Genomic DNA, 14,532 nt, shown 5'->3' with positions numbered 1-14,532 from the left:
AGTGAAGCAAGTGATGGGGAAACAAGAAAGGAATTTATTTCAGTGAGACCAACACGGGGAAGACAGCAGACTAGCATCTCAAAGGCTGTCTCCAAAGTTCTGAAAATAGTTCAGGTTTATGTAAGGAAAATGTGGGGCAAAGGTGGGTGGGTAAGCGTAGGTGGGCAGTGAAGGTCAGGTCAGTCGTTATCTTGGGGTCAGTCCCATGGGGTCTTGCTGGCTTAGGGCAGCCCTTATTGCTTGAGAGGGTAGTTTTGCCAACAGGGTCTTCTTCTTCTTCTTTTTTTTTTTTTAAGATTTTATTTATTTATTTGACAGAAAGAGAGACAGCCAGTGAGAGAGGGAACACAAGCAGGGGGAGTGGGAGAGGAAGAAGCAGGCTTCCAGCAGAGGAGCCTGATGTGGGGCTCCATCCTGGAACGCTGGGATCACGCCCTGAGCCAAAGGCAGATGCTTAACGGCTGAGCCACCCAGGCACCCCTGCCAACAGGGTNTGGAATGCTGGGGATCACGCCCTGAGCCAAAGGCAGATGCTTAACGGCTGAGCCACCCAGGCACCCCTGCCAACAGGGTCTTCTGCCTGAGCTGAGAGACCTGCTGAAAAGGAGAACCCAACTAGAAAGGTTAAGGTCAAAATGGAGGCAGCCAAAGCCCTTTTTCATTGTCTTATATATTCACAGGAGTTTTTATTTACCTTTTATCTAATACTGTTTAAATCTGTATTTTTTTTCAAGTACCATGATTTAAAAAAAATAACTTAATCTTAATTATAGATTAAGAACTGAAAAGATATGTAGAATTGAATTATAGATACAGATTATAGATATAGAACTGAAAAGCAGTTTGATGAAGTTATTATATAAAGAGGTAACCAATTTCCCTTAATACATTTAGTTTTGTTTTCTAGCTTTGTTTAATCACTGACCTCTGACATTGTAACAGATGGTTCCTTAGGTTTTTATTTCAGCTAAATTTATTTTATTTCAATTAAAGTATTAGTAAATAAACTTTTTTATTATCCAGGGAATCAAAATATAGTGTGTAACATAACTTTAAAGGGACTATACAAAGCATTATCCACCAATTTAAATTCTCAGTGTTTGGAGTGTAATCCATGCCTAAATTGCTTTCTGTCTTGTACTCATCTTTCCTGGGATGGTTTAATTGGGAAGTCAAGGACAATAAGCTTAAAGGAAAAAAAGGGAAGCTAAGGCAAACAGCTTTAGGCAGTGTAAGAAATCTCTGCTTAAAGCATCATCTAAATCCTTTCGGCTGTCAACCCAGTGTGGTGGGGGGGTGCGAGCACTGACAAGTCTCGGGTTCTCACCTCTGTGCTGTCTTTATTTGCTGTGTAACTGGAAATGATTCGCTTTATCTCTCTGGTTTGTGAGTTTGTCATGTATAAAATAGAAGTTGCTCCAGATGAGGGGTTCTCAAACTATCTTTCCCCCCCAAAAATAGTGTTCTATGGCTGCACCAAGGTATTCTTCCATTTAAATAAAAATAAAGGATAGACTTTTCTTACTTTTGAGTTCTTACCGCCTGAAGTTTCGTTAACCCTTTGTAGCTATTGCTGCCAGTCATCTTAGCCAGCGCTAGGAGGTGGCAAATGAACAAATGGCCAAAAAAAGGGGGGGGGGGACTTGGGAATACTTAGCTCTGCTTAATTTGATAGTTTTTGAAAAAATTATAGAGTGAGGTTGGGCGTGATTTTTATATAGCTCTTATAATGCAGTTATTTGTGCTGGGATCAACACAGGGGAAGCGTTCTTAGTTTACAGGATGAGAAGCAGTGTGAAGAGTGGCCAAACGCATGGCCTCAGTGGCCACATTGCCGAGTCTCGGATTGCAGCTTTGCTACTTACTGACTAGCTCTTACCGGCTCAGTTCCCCGGACAAGTCCTTCAGCCTCTCTCTTTCTCAGTCCGTCACCCGTACAGTGGAGGTAATAACGTACCTACTTCATAGGTTCTTGTGGGGATGACATGAATCAGTGCATATTAAAGTACTTAGAACATGCCTAGCACATGGTAAGTACTTCACAAATATCAGCTATCATTATTCTGTGATATTAACAAATATATTAATATTTAATGGTACTCAGCAAAGAACGTTGATTTCCGGGGCTGTCTTCCACACATATTTGAGAACCATGGGCCTGGAATTTCTCTTCTTGTTCTGAAATTCTATTATTCCATGTCACAGAATTGTATTCCCTATAATTTTTTTTTTAAAGATTTTATTTATTTGAGAGAGAGAGAGAAACCATTGGTGGGGTGAGGGGCAGAGGGAAATGGAGAAGCAGACTCTCTGAGTGGGGAGCCAGACATGGGGTTTGATCCCAGGACCTTGAGATCATGACCTGAGCCAAAGGCAGACACTTAACCGACTGAGCCACCCATGCACGCCTATAACAGCATTTTAAAGTCAAATTGTATTTATAGCTCAACCTGTTATCTCGGGTCCGCATCCACCTTTGAAGGCAGGTCTGGGCCTTGTCTTCTACCTCTCCATGGGCGTGATGGAGTGAGAGCTTCTCAACTTTAAATCCTGGGTGGTTTTAGAGGAGTGGCTTCGTTCAGCACTGTGGGCCCAGTGGTGGTGGAAACCAGGCTGGTGGATGATGAGGGGTATGGCTCAGGGGCCAGTGGTGGGATGGGAACTCTAGGAACTAAGAGGAGGGCAGGCGTTTGGGGAGGCTGGGCTCATGAGGGCACTCCATTGTCCTATCTAGAGCCAACCTTATTAGTGAACTGGCTGGAAAATCTGGCATTTATCTTCCCTTCTTCCTTCCCCTTCCTCTCTAGCTCTGTCACTCTTCTCATGCAAGTGCCATCTGGAGTGGCCTGGGAAGTGGGCTGTCCATCTCCCCAGCCAGACTAGGAGTTCTGCAGGAACAGGGTTTTTACTCACCTTTTTATGTATCTGATGTTCACAAAGTCTGAAAAAAATTTCTACCATTTCTTGAATGTTCATCATTACACTATGTGATCCCAAGTGTTACCATGTTTTATTGAATCTGAGATGTCAGTGGTAAGATACATAATTGCTTTATGTATTGTTACGAAAGAAAAGGCCTTGCCAGTTAAGCTCTGATACAAGTGCTTTTGCCACTTAGAATTTTTATTATATACTTATTGAAAGAGCTCTTTTAGATTTATTTAGACATAGATTTTTATCACATCACTCTATGCACACATAAAAGGGAAAATGTAAGTGAAATAAATCGATTAAGGTATTCCCCAAACTTTATCACTTTCCAAGTCTGACTCTTCAGAATCACTGTCGACTCAGAGTCATTGACGTATCTCTGTGCCATCAGGAGTGTTGGTGATGCAGTGTTTCTTAGGGTGCCTGGGTGACTCAGTTGGTCTTAGGCCCAGGTCATGATCTCAGGGTCTTGGGATCCAGCCCCACGTTGGGCTCCTTGCTCAGCGGGGAGTCTGCTTCTCCCTCTCCCTCCACCCCTCCCCACCACTCGTGCACGCACACTCTCTCTCTCTGTCTCAAGTAAGTAAATGAAATCTTAAAAAAAAAAAAAAAGAGTGTTGGTGATGCAGTGTCTCTTAAAAGAGGTCACAATGCTGTCTCCAGGAATCTCCTCCAAGCAGCTAGTATCTATTCTGGGAGTTTTGATCCTGGGTGTTTTTTCACTCGGCAGGCTAGTCTCTCCACATATCTCAGGAATGATAGGACATATTGCAGCTTCATCCCTATCACTGTCTTCCATACCCAAATCCGATAGGCCTTCGGTTGTTAAGGTTATTTTCCCAGTGACGGATATTTGCTTCCCTAATCAGATTTATGCTCAACTGCTGTTCTCATGCCTTTCAGTTTTAATGCCAAATTATAGCGTAATTTCTTTACATTAATTGGCAGTTAGACTCAGGGTGTCCAGTGTTGACAACACACATGACTCAGCGAAGCGAGGACAGAACTAATAAATGGCTATAAGCAAGGCCGCACACAAGGTCACACCCAAGCAGGCGGTGGCATCCACATCCTGACTGACACCTTGAAGACAGCGACCACAGGACACCACAGTTGTAAAATAGATCCCTAGTTCGGAAATGTGAAAATGCGGAAAAAAAGTGCATTATAGGCTTGACAAAATACAGATTGTTAATTCCAACAACATCCATGCTAGGCAGATAATTTGGATTTTCAGACAAGGAGACTGGGGGTCAGTGTGTAGCTTACTAACATCATAGCTACTAAGCACATGGTAGATTTGTCAGAGTAGAACCCAGATTTGTCTGATTCTAAAGCTCATACTTCCAATGACATTATTCACGAAAAAATAGACTAGAAGCTTCAAGGAAGCAAGGATCTATTTGTTTTGTTGTTTTTGANCCATGCTGGGCAGATAATTTGGATTTTCAGACAAGGAGACTGGGGGTCAGTGTGTAGCTTACTAACATCATAGCTACTAAGCACATGGTAGATTTGTCAGAGTAGAACCCAGATTTGTCTGATTCTAAAGCTCATACTTCCAATGACATTATTCAAGAAAAAATAGACTAGAAGCTTCAAGGAAGCAAGGATCTATTTGTTTTGTTGTTTTTGATAACACTGATTTTTTTTTAAGGATCTAGAACAGTACCTGGCATATACTAAGTGCTTAATAAATATTTGTTGAATAAAGCCCTTAAAGAGAAGATAGAAATGCAATCATGTCCTTCTCTTCCTAGCAATGAAGTCCATAACATTTTGGACAAGGGGTAAAAGCAGGGAAGATGGATGACCATTTTCTAGGCAAGGTGTAGTTTGTGGTTCAGCTCTTTCAGGTCTTAGAAGAGGAGTGGAAGGGCGTCTATCCCTAGCTAAGAGAGTCTGTCAGCACCAGCCTGTTGGACAGCACCAAGGTAGTTCCTGGACTCTTCCTCCCCATGTCCTGTAAATCAAGGTCAACAGGACTCTATGAACTGTGCAGTTAAAAATAGATAAAAAAGGAAGCCAATCTGATAAGCCTTACTAGAAAGGAAGTTTGTGTACAGGGCATTTATATTTGCTCAATTGCGAGGTTTTAAAAAAATATGAAATGTTTTTGAAAATTCTGAAGCTCTGATAGCTCATCTGTGAATATAAAAGTTGACATATTTGAGCACCACTTCGTGCTAATCTTGTGCCTAGAATTTTTCCGTATATCTTGTAACCCTCACAGTAACTCTAGGAGGTAATTAATTACTGTCTCCATTTTCCGTATGATGATATTGAGGACTCAGAGAATAAGTGATTTGGCCAAAGTTACATACTAATGAGCAGTTGAGCCAGTCTGGGAGCCAGAATGTTCAGCTGAGATTCTGTAGATTTTCTCCTGCTCTCTGCTGCTTCCCCTCTAAGCTTAAGGCAGGACTAGACTTTAGAAACCACTTCACACTCTTTTTTTTTTTTTTAACATTTAATTTATTTATTTGAGACAGAGAGAATGAGCAGAGAGGGACAGAGTGGGGAGGGAGAGAATCTCAAGCAGATTCGACAGGAGCTGGATTCAGGGCTCGATCTCACAACCCTGAGCTCATGACCTGAGCCCAAATCGAGATGGAAGCTGAACTGACTATGTCACCAAGGCACCCACCACTTCCCACTCTTATTTTACAATGGGGACACTGATGCTTTAGGATATAAAGTGACTTATTGAGGAGCACCTGGGTGGCACAGTTGGTTGAGCGTCCGACTCTTGGTTTCAGCTCAGGTGGAAATCGCAGGGTTGTGAGATCTAGCTCAGCGTGGAGTCTGCTTGGGATTCTGTCTCCCTCTTCCTCTGCCCCTCCCACTTGTGCTTGCTGTCTTTCTCTCTCTAAAAATAAAGAAATAAAAATCTTTTTAAATAAGTGACTTTATTTAGTAGTGGAGTCATGTCTAGTATTTAGTTTTTTTTTTTAAAAAAAGATTTGTTTATTTTAGAGGGAGAGAACAAGTGGGGGCTCGGGTAGAGGGAGAGGGAGAGAGCAGACTCCCCGCTGAGTGCGGAGCTCGATGTGGGGCTCCATCTCATGAGCCTGAGATCAGGTCCTGAGCAGAAACCAGGAGTCAGAGTCTTAACCTACTGTGCCACCCAGGCACCCCAGTAATTTTTTTTTAAGATTTTATTTTTAAGTAATTTCTGTACTCATTGTGCAGCTCAAACCCACAACCCCGAGATTAAGAGTCACATTCTCTACTGACTGAACCAGCCAGGTGGCCCTTAGAATTGAGTTTTCTTGAGCAATTTATTAAATAATAAATAATTGCAGAATGTCACACTGGTGTTTTAAGTAGTTTCATAGGGACAGAAACTCAATAGGTTTTATAACTATATCTTGAAGACAAGAACTACCAAGTGGATATTCTATAGTACTGCTCTGGATTCCACACACTTTCTCAATTAGAGTTTTCACCATCTTGGGTTTCTTTATTTGCTAATGGTATTCTAAAATTATTGAGAACTGCGACTGGGCAGTATTTCATATCCTTGTTGCTAACTGTTACTTGCAAACTTTCCTATGTGTAGATTAACCATTCTGTTGCTTTGTTCCACATCTGCTAAGTAGTTTTTTCCTTTTTTCTCCTCTTTATCCTTGTCTTATATAGTTTACTGGTATTTTATGCCAGATGTAATGTCTGCTTCCTTATTTGGGAAAGATTAGGAACAGGGTATTTCAGTCTGGGGTAAATGTCCCATTCCTTCCTGTTTCTGCTTACTTGCTCCTACCTTCCTTCAGGGGTCCTCTTCTCGGAGGTCATCCCTGAGCATCTAGCTGGGATTAGGTGTCCTCTTTTCCCATGGCATACTGTGATAGCTGCTGCTTCTTCTGCTGCTGCTTCTCTCTCTCTCTCTCTCTCTCTTTTTGGTAAAGATTTTATTTATTTATTTGAGAGAGAGAGAGAGAGCTTGAGAGAATGAGTAGGAGGAGGGGCAGAGGGAGAAACAAACTCCGTGAGATCAGGGAGCCTGATGCAGGACTCGATCCCAGGACCCTGGGCTCATGACCTGAGCCGAAGGCAGACCCTTAACTGACTGAACCACCCAGACGTCACTATGATAGCTTTTAAAACACTCCATACAAATTATCGAGTGCCTGCCACATGCCAGATCTAGGGTTACTCTTGTGAAGACACACATTCCTTGGCCTGTAGGAACTTACAGTTGAGATGGAGAGCCAATTTGACAGAAAAATGCAATGTGATTGAATACCTTTTTTAAAAAGCTAGTATGTGAGTGTTTGTTATGTAACAGGCATTGTACTAAGCACTTTACATGCATTATTTCATGTCATTCTCTTAATAACCTATGATCCCCATTTTCTACAGAAGGAACAAGAATTTAGAGAACATCTGTGTTTTGTGCGAGATCAGTTACGTTTCAGAATTGCTACCCAAATCCAGGTCCAGAGCCTGAGCTCTTTTTTTTTTTTTTTTAAGATTCTATATTTTATTTATTCATTTGAGAGAGAGAGAGCACAAGCAAGGGGAGAGACAGAGGGTAAGGGAGAAGCAGACTCCCCGCTGAGCTGGGAGCCTGACATGGGGCTTGATCCCAGGACCTGAAGATCATGCCCTAAGCTGAAGGCAGACACTTAATCATCTGAGCCACAGGTGCCCCCAGAGCCCAAGCTCTTAACCACTGTGCTTTGGACTGACTGCTGCTTCTCTGGAGATCAGAGCACTTCTCCCTGTGCGTCCCCTGTGCCCTCATGCACTAGGCACAGGGAGGTGGGTGCCGCTGTTGGAGTTTGAGAACTAATAATGACTTACCAGTCAGACAGCCACTATAAGTGATTCGACCTCTTCCCTTAGAGACTTCAAAAGAATTCAGGATGCTAACAAATGTAAAACAGCCTCCAAGTTATTCATCACAGTGTTGCTTGTAATAGTAAAAGACTGGAAATAACCTAAGTCTTTATCCACAGGACATTAAATAAATTAGGATATTTTTATACAATGAAATGATGCAGCTGTGATAGAGAATGAGGAAATGATGTATAGGTATGGAACAATGTAAAAGCTATGGTGTTTTGTAGAATAAGCATGGCTTCAAAGAGATGTTACTTTGTATAGAATCAGTAGTATGCTGCCATCTGTGGTGGGAGAGACAGAGTATTTATGTATGTATATACGCTTGTAAGCATGCATGCAAGTTCTGTGCCCAGCGTGGGGCTTGAACTCATCACCCAAGGATCAAGAGTCATGTGCTTTACCAGTTGAGCCAGCCACATGCCCCTGTATTTTTGTGTGTATATGCATAACATGTCTGTGGACGGGTAGACAAGAAATTGATAAATATAGGTTGCTTCTGAATGGTGATTCAAGGATTCCAGATAGGGAGATTGTCCATACCTTTTTATGCCTTTTGAATTTGAATTTGAAGTAATAAGCACCTTCCTAGAAATGAAAACAAATATAGAAAGGTACTCGGGGCTGCGTATGTTTCCTGAGTGTGTGGGATAAGCCTGCCTTGGTCCTTGTCCCATCCCAGTACCTGGCATAGTGTGTACTTGAGTATTTATGCAATCAATGAACCAAGTTGAAAAAACAATCTCAAATTCCTATATAGGAAGGCTGCAACATCTCTTTCATGGTATTCCTGCTAAAAGTACATATCCTGAATCTAACCATGAAGAAATATCAGACAAATTCAAATTGAGGAACAGTCTGAAAATAAATGGCCTGTGTATTTAAAAAATGCCAAGGTCATGGTCAAGAAAGACGAGGAGACTGTTCCAGATCGGAGGGGATGGAGGGACACGACAACTGGATACACTGTGTAAAATGCCAGATGGGACCAAGGCCAGAAAGAAAGTGATTTTTTTCTCTATGAAGGACATTAATTAGACAATTGGCGAAATACAAATAAGGTCTGTAAAGTAGGTAATAGCACTGTTTCATTGTAACTTTCTGGTTTTGGTAGTGTAGTACCATGAGAAAAAGTCCTGTTTTTAGGAAATAGGTACTTAAGAATTTAGTAATAAAGGAGCATGTGTCTGCAACTTACTCTCAATTAGCTAAAGAGGGAGAGAGAGAGGAAGAGAAGAGAATAATAAAGTGAGCATGTAGAATGCTAACATTTGGTAAATCTGAAGAAATACAGGCATTACTTCTACCATTTTGTAACTACTCTGTCAAACTATTTCAAAATAAAAAAACCTGCTTCCTATATGGAACATTTTGTGATTTTGTAATACTGAGCCTTTTATGTCCTGTCGTACAGTTTTGTAGTTTTCTTCATGTAGATCTTGATATTTTTGGTGCCATTTATTCCTAGATTTCTTAATATATTTGTTCCTCTAAAAAAAATAATAGCTTTGGTGATGTATAATTCACATACTATACAGCTTGCCCTGAATATTATACAAGCTTAAATAGTACTCTTATGTAAGGAAGGTATGCTTTTAAAAAAAATAATCAACTTCATTAGGGCATAATTTACACATAATAATTTTTAAGAGAGTTATTTATTTTAGAGCACGCGTGTTTGAGAGCACACAAGTGAGGGGAGGGACAGAAGGAGAGGGAGAGAAAGAATCTCAAACACTCCCCATTGAGCACGGATTCCCGACAGGGGGCTGCATCCCAGGACCCTGAGATCACAACCCAAGTGGAAATCAAGCGCCTGCCGCTCAACAGACTGAGCCCCCCCAGGTGCCCCTAATTGACACATATTTTGTTTGAATAGGTTGATGACTTTTGATACATGCATTCCCCACGTAGACTACAACCCCAGTCTAGATACAAGAGATAGAACATTTCCGTTTATCCAGAAAGCTCCCCCATACCTCTTTGTTTACACATGCACCTATTGGTAGACGTGGGCTTTGTTTCCAGCACCCTCTGATACAGAGAAGAGTAGGGTGTGTGCGAAGTGAATGTGTGTGGGGACGGTTTTGGGTGGGGTCAGGATGACAATTCTGAGGTGAAGCAGGCTTCTCAGTGGCTCAGGGGAGTCTCCCAGGCAGTTATGATGTGGCAGTTCCTGTGTTCCAGAGTAAGGCCCAGACATTGGATGTTCCAGTCTTTTCTTTTTTTATTAAAGATTTTATTTATTTATTTTAGAGAGGGGGAAGGGGCAGAGGGAGAGGGGAGGGAGAATCCCAAGCAGACTCTGCCCTGAGCACCAAGCCCAATGCGGGGCTTGATCCCACAGCCCTGAGATCACGGCCTGAGCTGAAACCAAGAGTCGGTGGCTTAACGGCCTGCACCCACCCAGGCGCCCCTTCAGTCTTTCCTTTCCTTCTTCTTTGAGTCTTCTTCTGGTTCAGAGATTGGAGCACATGCAGTCTAAGAGTGTGTTTCTTGGCTTCTTTCCATTAATAATGGGGAATCTGACTGGATCTGGGCCAGTGGTCTTCCCTACCTTTGGTGGAGTGGTGTTCTGAGCAGTGTTACCTTTCCAGTTTATGCACGCTGCTTTAGTGGGATGGCGGGAGGAGGTATATCAGGCGTGGCTGCCCTATTAAACAGCAAATCTCACATGACTCTCAACATGTCCATGTTTTATCATCATCAGAAGGGAAGATTGTTTCCTTAAAACACCTGTTTTGGAAAAGAATAAGGTTTCAAGGTGTAGATGTAATGCAGGTTGATGTTTACGAAGGCTTGTGATTTGTTCATTAATCGATCCTGCGTTAACCCAATGGGAAACAGAGTCTGCATTTGTATTCACCAGATTGTGGCCCAGAAAATTCAGTCTCCTCTGCCTGCCATTTTCCCCTTGTTTTGTGACTTTTATTATTCTGCTGTTCATTTCGAGTAGGCGGTATAGGAAGTCAGTGTCTAAGCAAGTGTGCAGGGGATAGCTGAGCTGGGCTGTGCCGGGGTCAGGCTTGGGTGTGTACCCATCACTTACCTGCATTTACCAGCTGGGAGCCTCGTTCTCCTCATCGGTAGAACTCACAGATACACCTGCAGCATTTTTTTTTTCTATTTCATCCCATGTTGTTGACCTTCAGTATTTATTCATACATTTATTTACCCCAACATGGGGCTCGAACTCACAACCCTGAGATCAAGAGTCCCATGCTCTACACATTGAGTCAGCCAGGCGCCCCAGACCTTCAGTATTTTTAGTGAGGGTTACACCTACCTGATGAGTGTCTAGAACATAGCAAGCATGCAATGCACTGTGTTATCATTACAAATAATTTCTCCATTTTGACCTTTTTGTCCAGATGTATTATCTTTTACAAGGCTTTTTTTTTCTCTTTGTGGTTGAAACTGTAATTTATTAAAATGTATTCATCTATTTAAAGAACTTGGTTCCCTTCCTCTCTTTTTTTTCAGGCACATTGCAGAGAGGTCTTTCTGTCCTTCATGAGCACGCACATGGTGGACAGATGACTGTCCTCTAGCCGGTGCTGCTCTAGGTGCCCTGGACGTGGAGCTGTCCAGCAGGGGGAACGATGGATTCCAAAGATGAAAGCTCCCACGTGTGGTCTACATCCGCAGAACACGAAGAGAACGCTGCCCAGGTGAAGAGCGGTCTTCCCAGCTTGGTGTTGGTAGTTTTGCAGTTGGGTACAGCTTGCTGACAGCCAAAGAAATAGCAGCTTCTCTGTGGTAGCTGGGAGGGCGCGGATGAGCAGGGCATGCACGGGAGAAGTAGGGAGTGTGTCTGGCACTTTGAGTGCTCTATCGGGGTGGGTCACAATGATTTACAAGGGCTCCACGACCACCTGCAGGCTTCTCTGCCGTTTCCGCATCTTGCTGTCATCCTTTGTTTCACTGCCCCGTTTTATGTTCTTGGTCCTGAAAGCCTCCAACTGTAGTGTTTCTTTCCTGTTACCTAGTATAGGGTTTTGATTCTTCGTGTGTAATGAAGTACGAGGTATGTCTATAGAGTGGCTTTTTCTTCTCTTTCAAATTCAGAATGTAAAGGTCTAACGGAAAGTTGTCGCACTGAGTCAGCCACTCTGGAGCCAGTCCCTTATTCAAACGCTGCTGTCGTGGATGGTCACTGCCTTTCGGACTGCGATCACAACCAGCTGCATGTTCTTTTGACTGTTGTTAACGAAGGCGAATGTCTGCTTTTTTGGTGTGGATTTGAATTTTGGGAACAGTCGGCAGTCATAGGGAGCCATGTGTGGCCAAAGTATAAATTTTTAAGCATTGGAATAAATATGCAATTTTAATTTAGTTTTTCATTAACTTACATAACCTTAGCACTATTATCAAAATTAGGAAGTTAACACTGAAACACTTAAATATACACATTTATTTAAGTAATATAGCAAATATTACAACAAATAAAATTAATCTTTTAGTATGAGTTAAAGTCTGAGTCTGAATACTTATAAAAAAATGTTCTAGTGACGCTTCCAGTAGAATGAGAATGCTGTTCTGATTCTCCTAGAAACCATTTTGAAGATGACTTTCATGTAGTTATGTATTTTGGTATACTTTGTTTATGAACGAAAATGTAGTCCATTCAAAAAACAGGGTCACCATTTTGTAGGTAACCAGACAGTGAACGGCAGAGCTCAGCACCCCTCATCTCTCCCTCTCCCTCCCAACACCCCTTTGCTCTCCCTATTCCCAGTTGTTTCTTTTCCTAGCCAGGAACTCTGATTTAGCAAAATACTGGAGACCAAGTTTTGATGTTAATGAACAAACCTACAGTCACAAAATTATCTTGCAGCACTTAACACTGTGCCAATTGTTAGAAGTCTAATTCTTGCAATATACAAACTGTATCTTCATGGACAAAACAAATTTGTGTAGGAGTTGAATTAATCACTTAGTATAGAAGTGGAAGTTTATTTTATTTTCATTTTATTTCTGTTTGATTACATTTGGTCTCCAGGTTTCTTTCTGGGGATTAAATATGCTCATATCATCTTTGGAATCTACTATTTTCTGCTGGAGAAAACTGAAATAAAAAAAAAAAGTTAGGTCCGAAGCCAAGATAGCATAAGAGTAAAGATTCCAACCTAACTTCAGTATCAGCACATAAATTATTTCTCTCCCAAATGTGTGCTTTGACCATCTGCTTCCGTACCTTCAATATCAGGTATCAGGCTGTGTGCCAAGCTCTAGCCTTCAAGAATTCAAACCCCCAAAGCTGACTATCCAGAAAGCATTTTACAGAATTCAGTTTCTGCTTTAGTTACTTGGTAGGTAGAAAATTATTTACCGTGGTGACAACCGAAATAGTTTTCCAAAACCCCTTAAGAGGACTTGATTAGAATTTTCTGTGTCTTTACCTTGCTGACAAGGAAGAGTCCTGCAACATTCATTGACTCAGCCTACGGTTACTGACATGCCTCCAATACAGCCTTGGAGCGTGAAAAAAACGTGTAGGAAAGAAAGTGACCTTGTTTTAATGTATCTGCCGAAAGGCACTATTAGTAATAAAGCAGAATATTTATGACATGTTGAGGGCAATTGGCTTTTGAGTTGACATTGTTTTACATTGAAGACTAATTTGTATTTTATATTTTGGTACTGCTGTCAACCAGAAATCTTCAGTTACATTTCCAGAATCAGCTGACTGCCCCCTCATGACTCCCTAAAAAGAGATGTCTGCATTGGACATTTGAGGCAAAGAGGAATTTATTTCAGTCGCCTAATATTAAGTAGTAAATCAGTGACAAGGTCCTCGGATCCTGTCTCCCAGTCTCGAAGTGCAGAAGACTAAGGTGTATCAATTCTCCTTCTTTCGTTGGGGATATTGTAGAAATGCAGCCACGGACTGTGCTGGTCAGCCTTGTATCTTTGTGAGATTGTTTTTGTTCTACAAGGACACTTGCTACATACTTGCCGCTTTCTGCCCCAGGTGCACTTTGTTCCTGACGCTGGGACTGTGGCTCAGATTGTCTACACCGATGACCAGGTCCGTCCGCCCCAGCAGGTGGTGTATGCGGCAGATGGCGCCTCCTACACATCCGTGGATGGTCCTGAGCATACGCTGGTGTACATCCATCCTGTGGAAGCCGCACAGGCACGTGAAGCGTTCTTGTTTACAATGTGTTTGTTCATTGGTTAACTCACCGATGACTTATGTTTATTCTCTACCGGTCACTGTGCTAGGTGTGGTGATGCAGGATACAATTCAGGGAAGATTCGTGCTCTTCAGGAGCTTATAATCAACTGGGCAGAGGATGATATGCTTATTTATTTAAATTAAATATAATAAGGTATTAGATCACTAGCCTCCAATGAGTTCTGGTCCCACTGACCATTGACTAGATTGTCAACTTGTTACTTTTCTGATGTATCAAGAACCAAGTCAAAACTGGTGTGTCGTTCTCTATAGCTTAGTCACAGATGGATCAGGGAAAACATACAGATTATTTCAGTTAAACGTGTGAGCAAGAAGTCCTGCTGGCTTAGCAACTCCTGTTTATTAATAATTGACTGATTTGTAGGACTATAATAGAAGCAAAGGTAAAAGACCTACTTTTATTTTTTTGCTCAGTGACTTGGAGTGTTAGTTTCCAAACACAATGTATGACACAAATGTATAAATGTTAGTTTGTATGTTCACACTTTAGAATGTACAGAGCACTTTTAAACATATTTAAAAAAAATAAATTCCAACTTTTGTAGTAGATCTTG

At 41.7% G+C, this 14,532-nt stretch overlaps 1 protein-coding gene across 1 annotated transcript in view; it reads left to right on the top strand.

Annotated features, from left to right (window-relative positions):
* Positions 1 to 14,532, top strand: part of PRDM10 (PR/SET domain 10) — a 93,433-nt gene that overhangs the window by 20,567 nt on the left and 58,334 nt on the right. Inside the window, exons 2-3 of the mRNA XM_002912687.4 lie at positions 11,260 to 11,447; positions 13,751 to 13,915. Of these exons, the coding sequence (XP_002912733.1) occupies positions 11,379 to 11,447; positions 13,751 to 13,915 (234 nt within the window). The 5' untranslated portion in view covers positions 11,260 to 11,378. The remainder of the gene's footprint in view (positions 1 to 11,259; positions 11,448 to 13,750; positions 13,916 to 14,532) is intronic.

This window comes from Ailuropoda melanoleuca, chromosome 8, assembly GCF_002007445.2.
Source record: "Ailuropoda melanoleuca isolate Jingjing chromosome 8, ASM200744v2, whole genome shotgun sequence".
In the NCBI taxonomy this organism is placed as follows: domain Eukaryota; kingdom Metazoa; phylum Chordata; class Mammalia; order Carnivora; family Ursidae; genus Ailuropoda; species Ailuropoda melanoleuca.
This window is presented reverse-complemented; position numbering and strand designations above follow the sequence as displayed.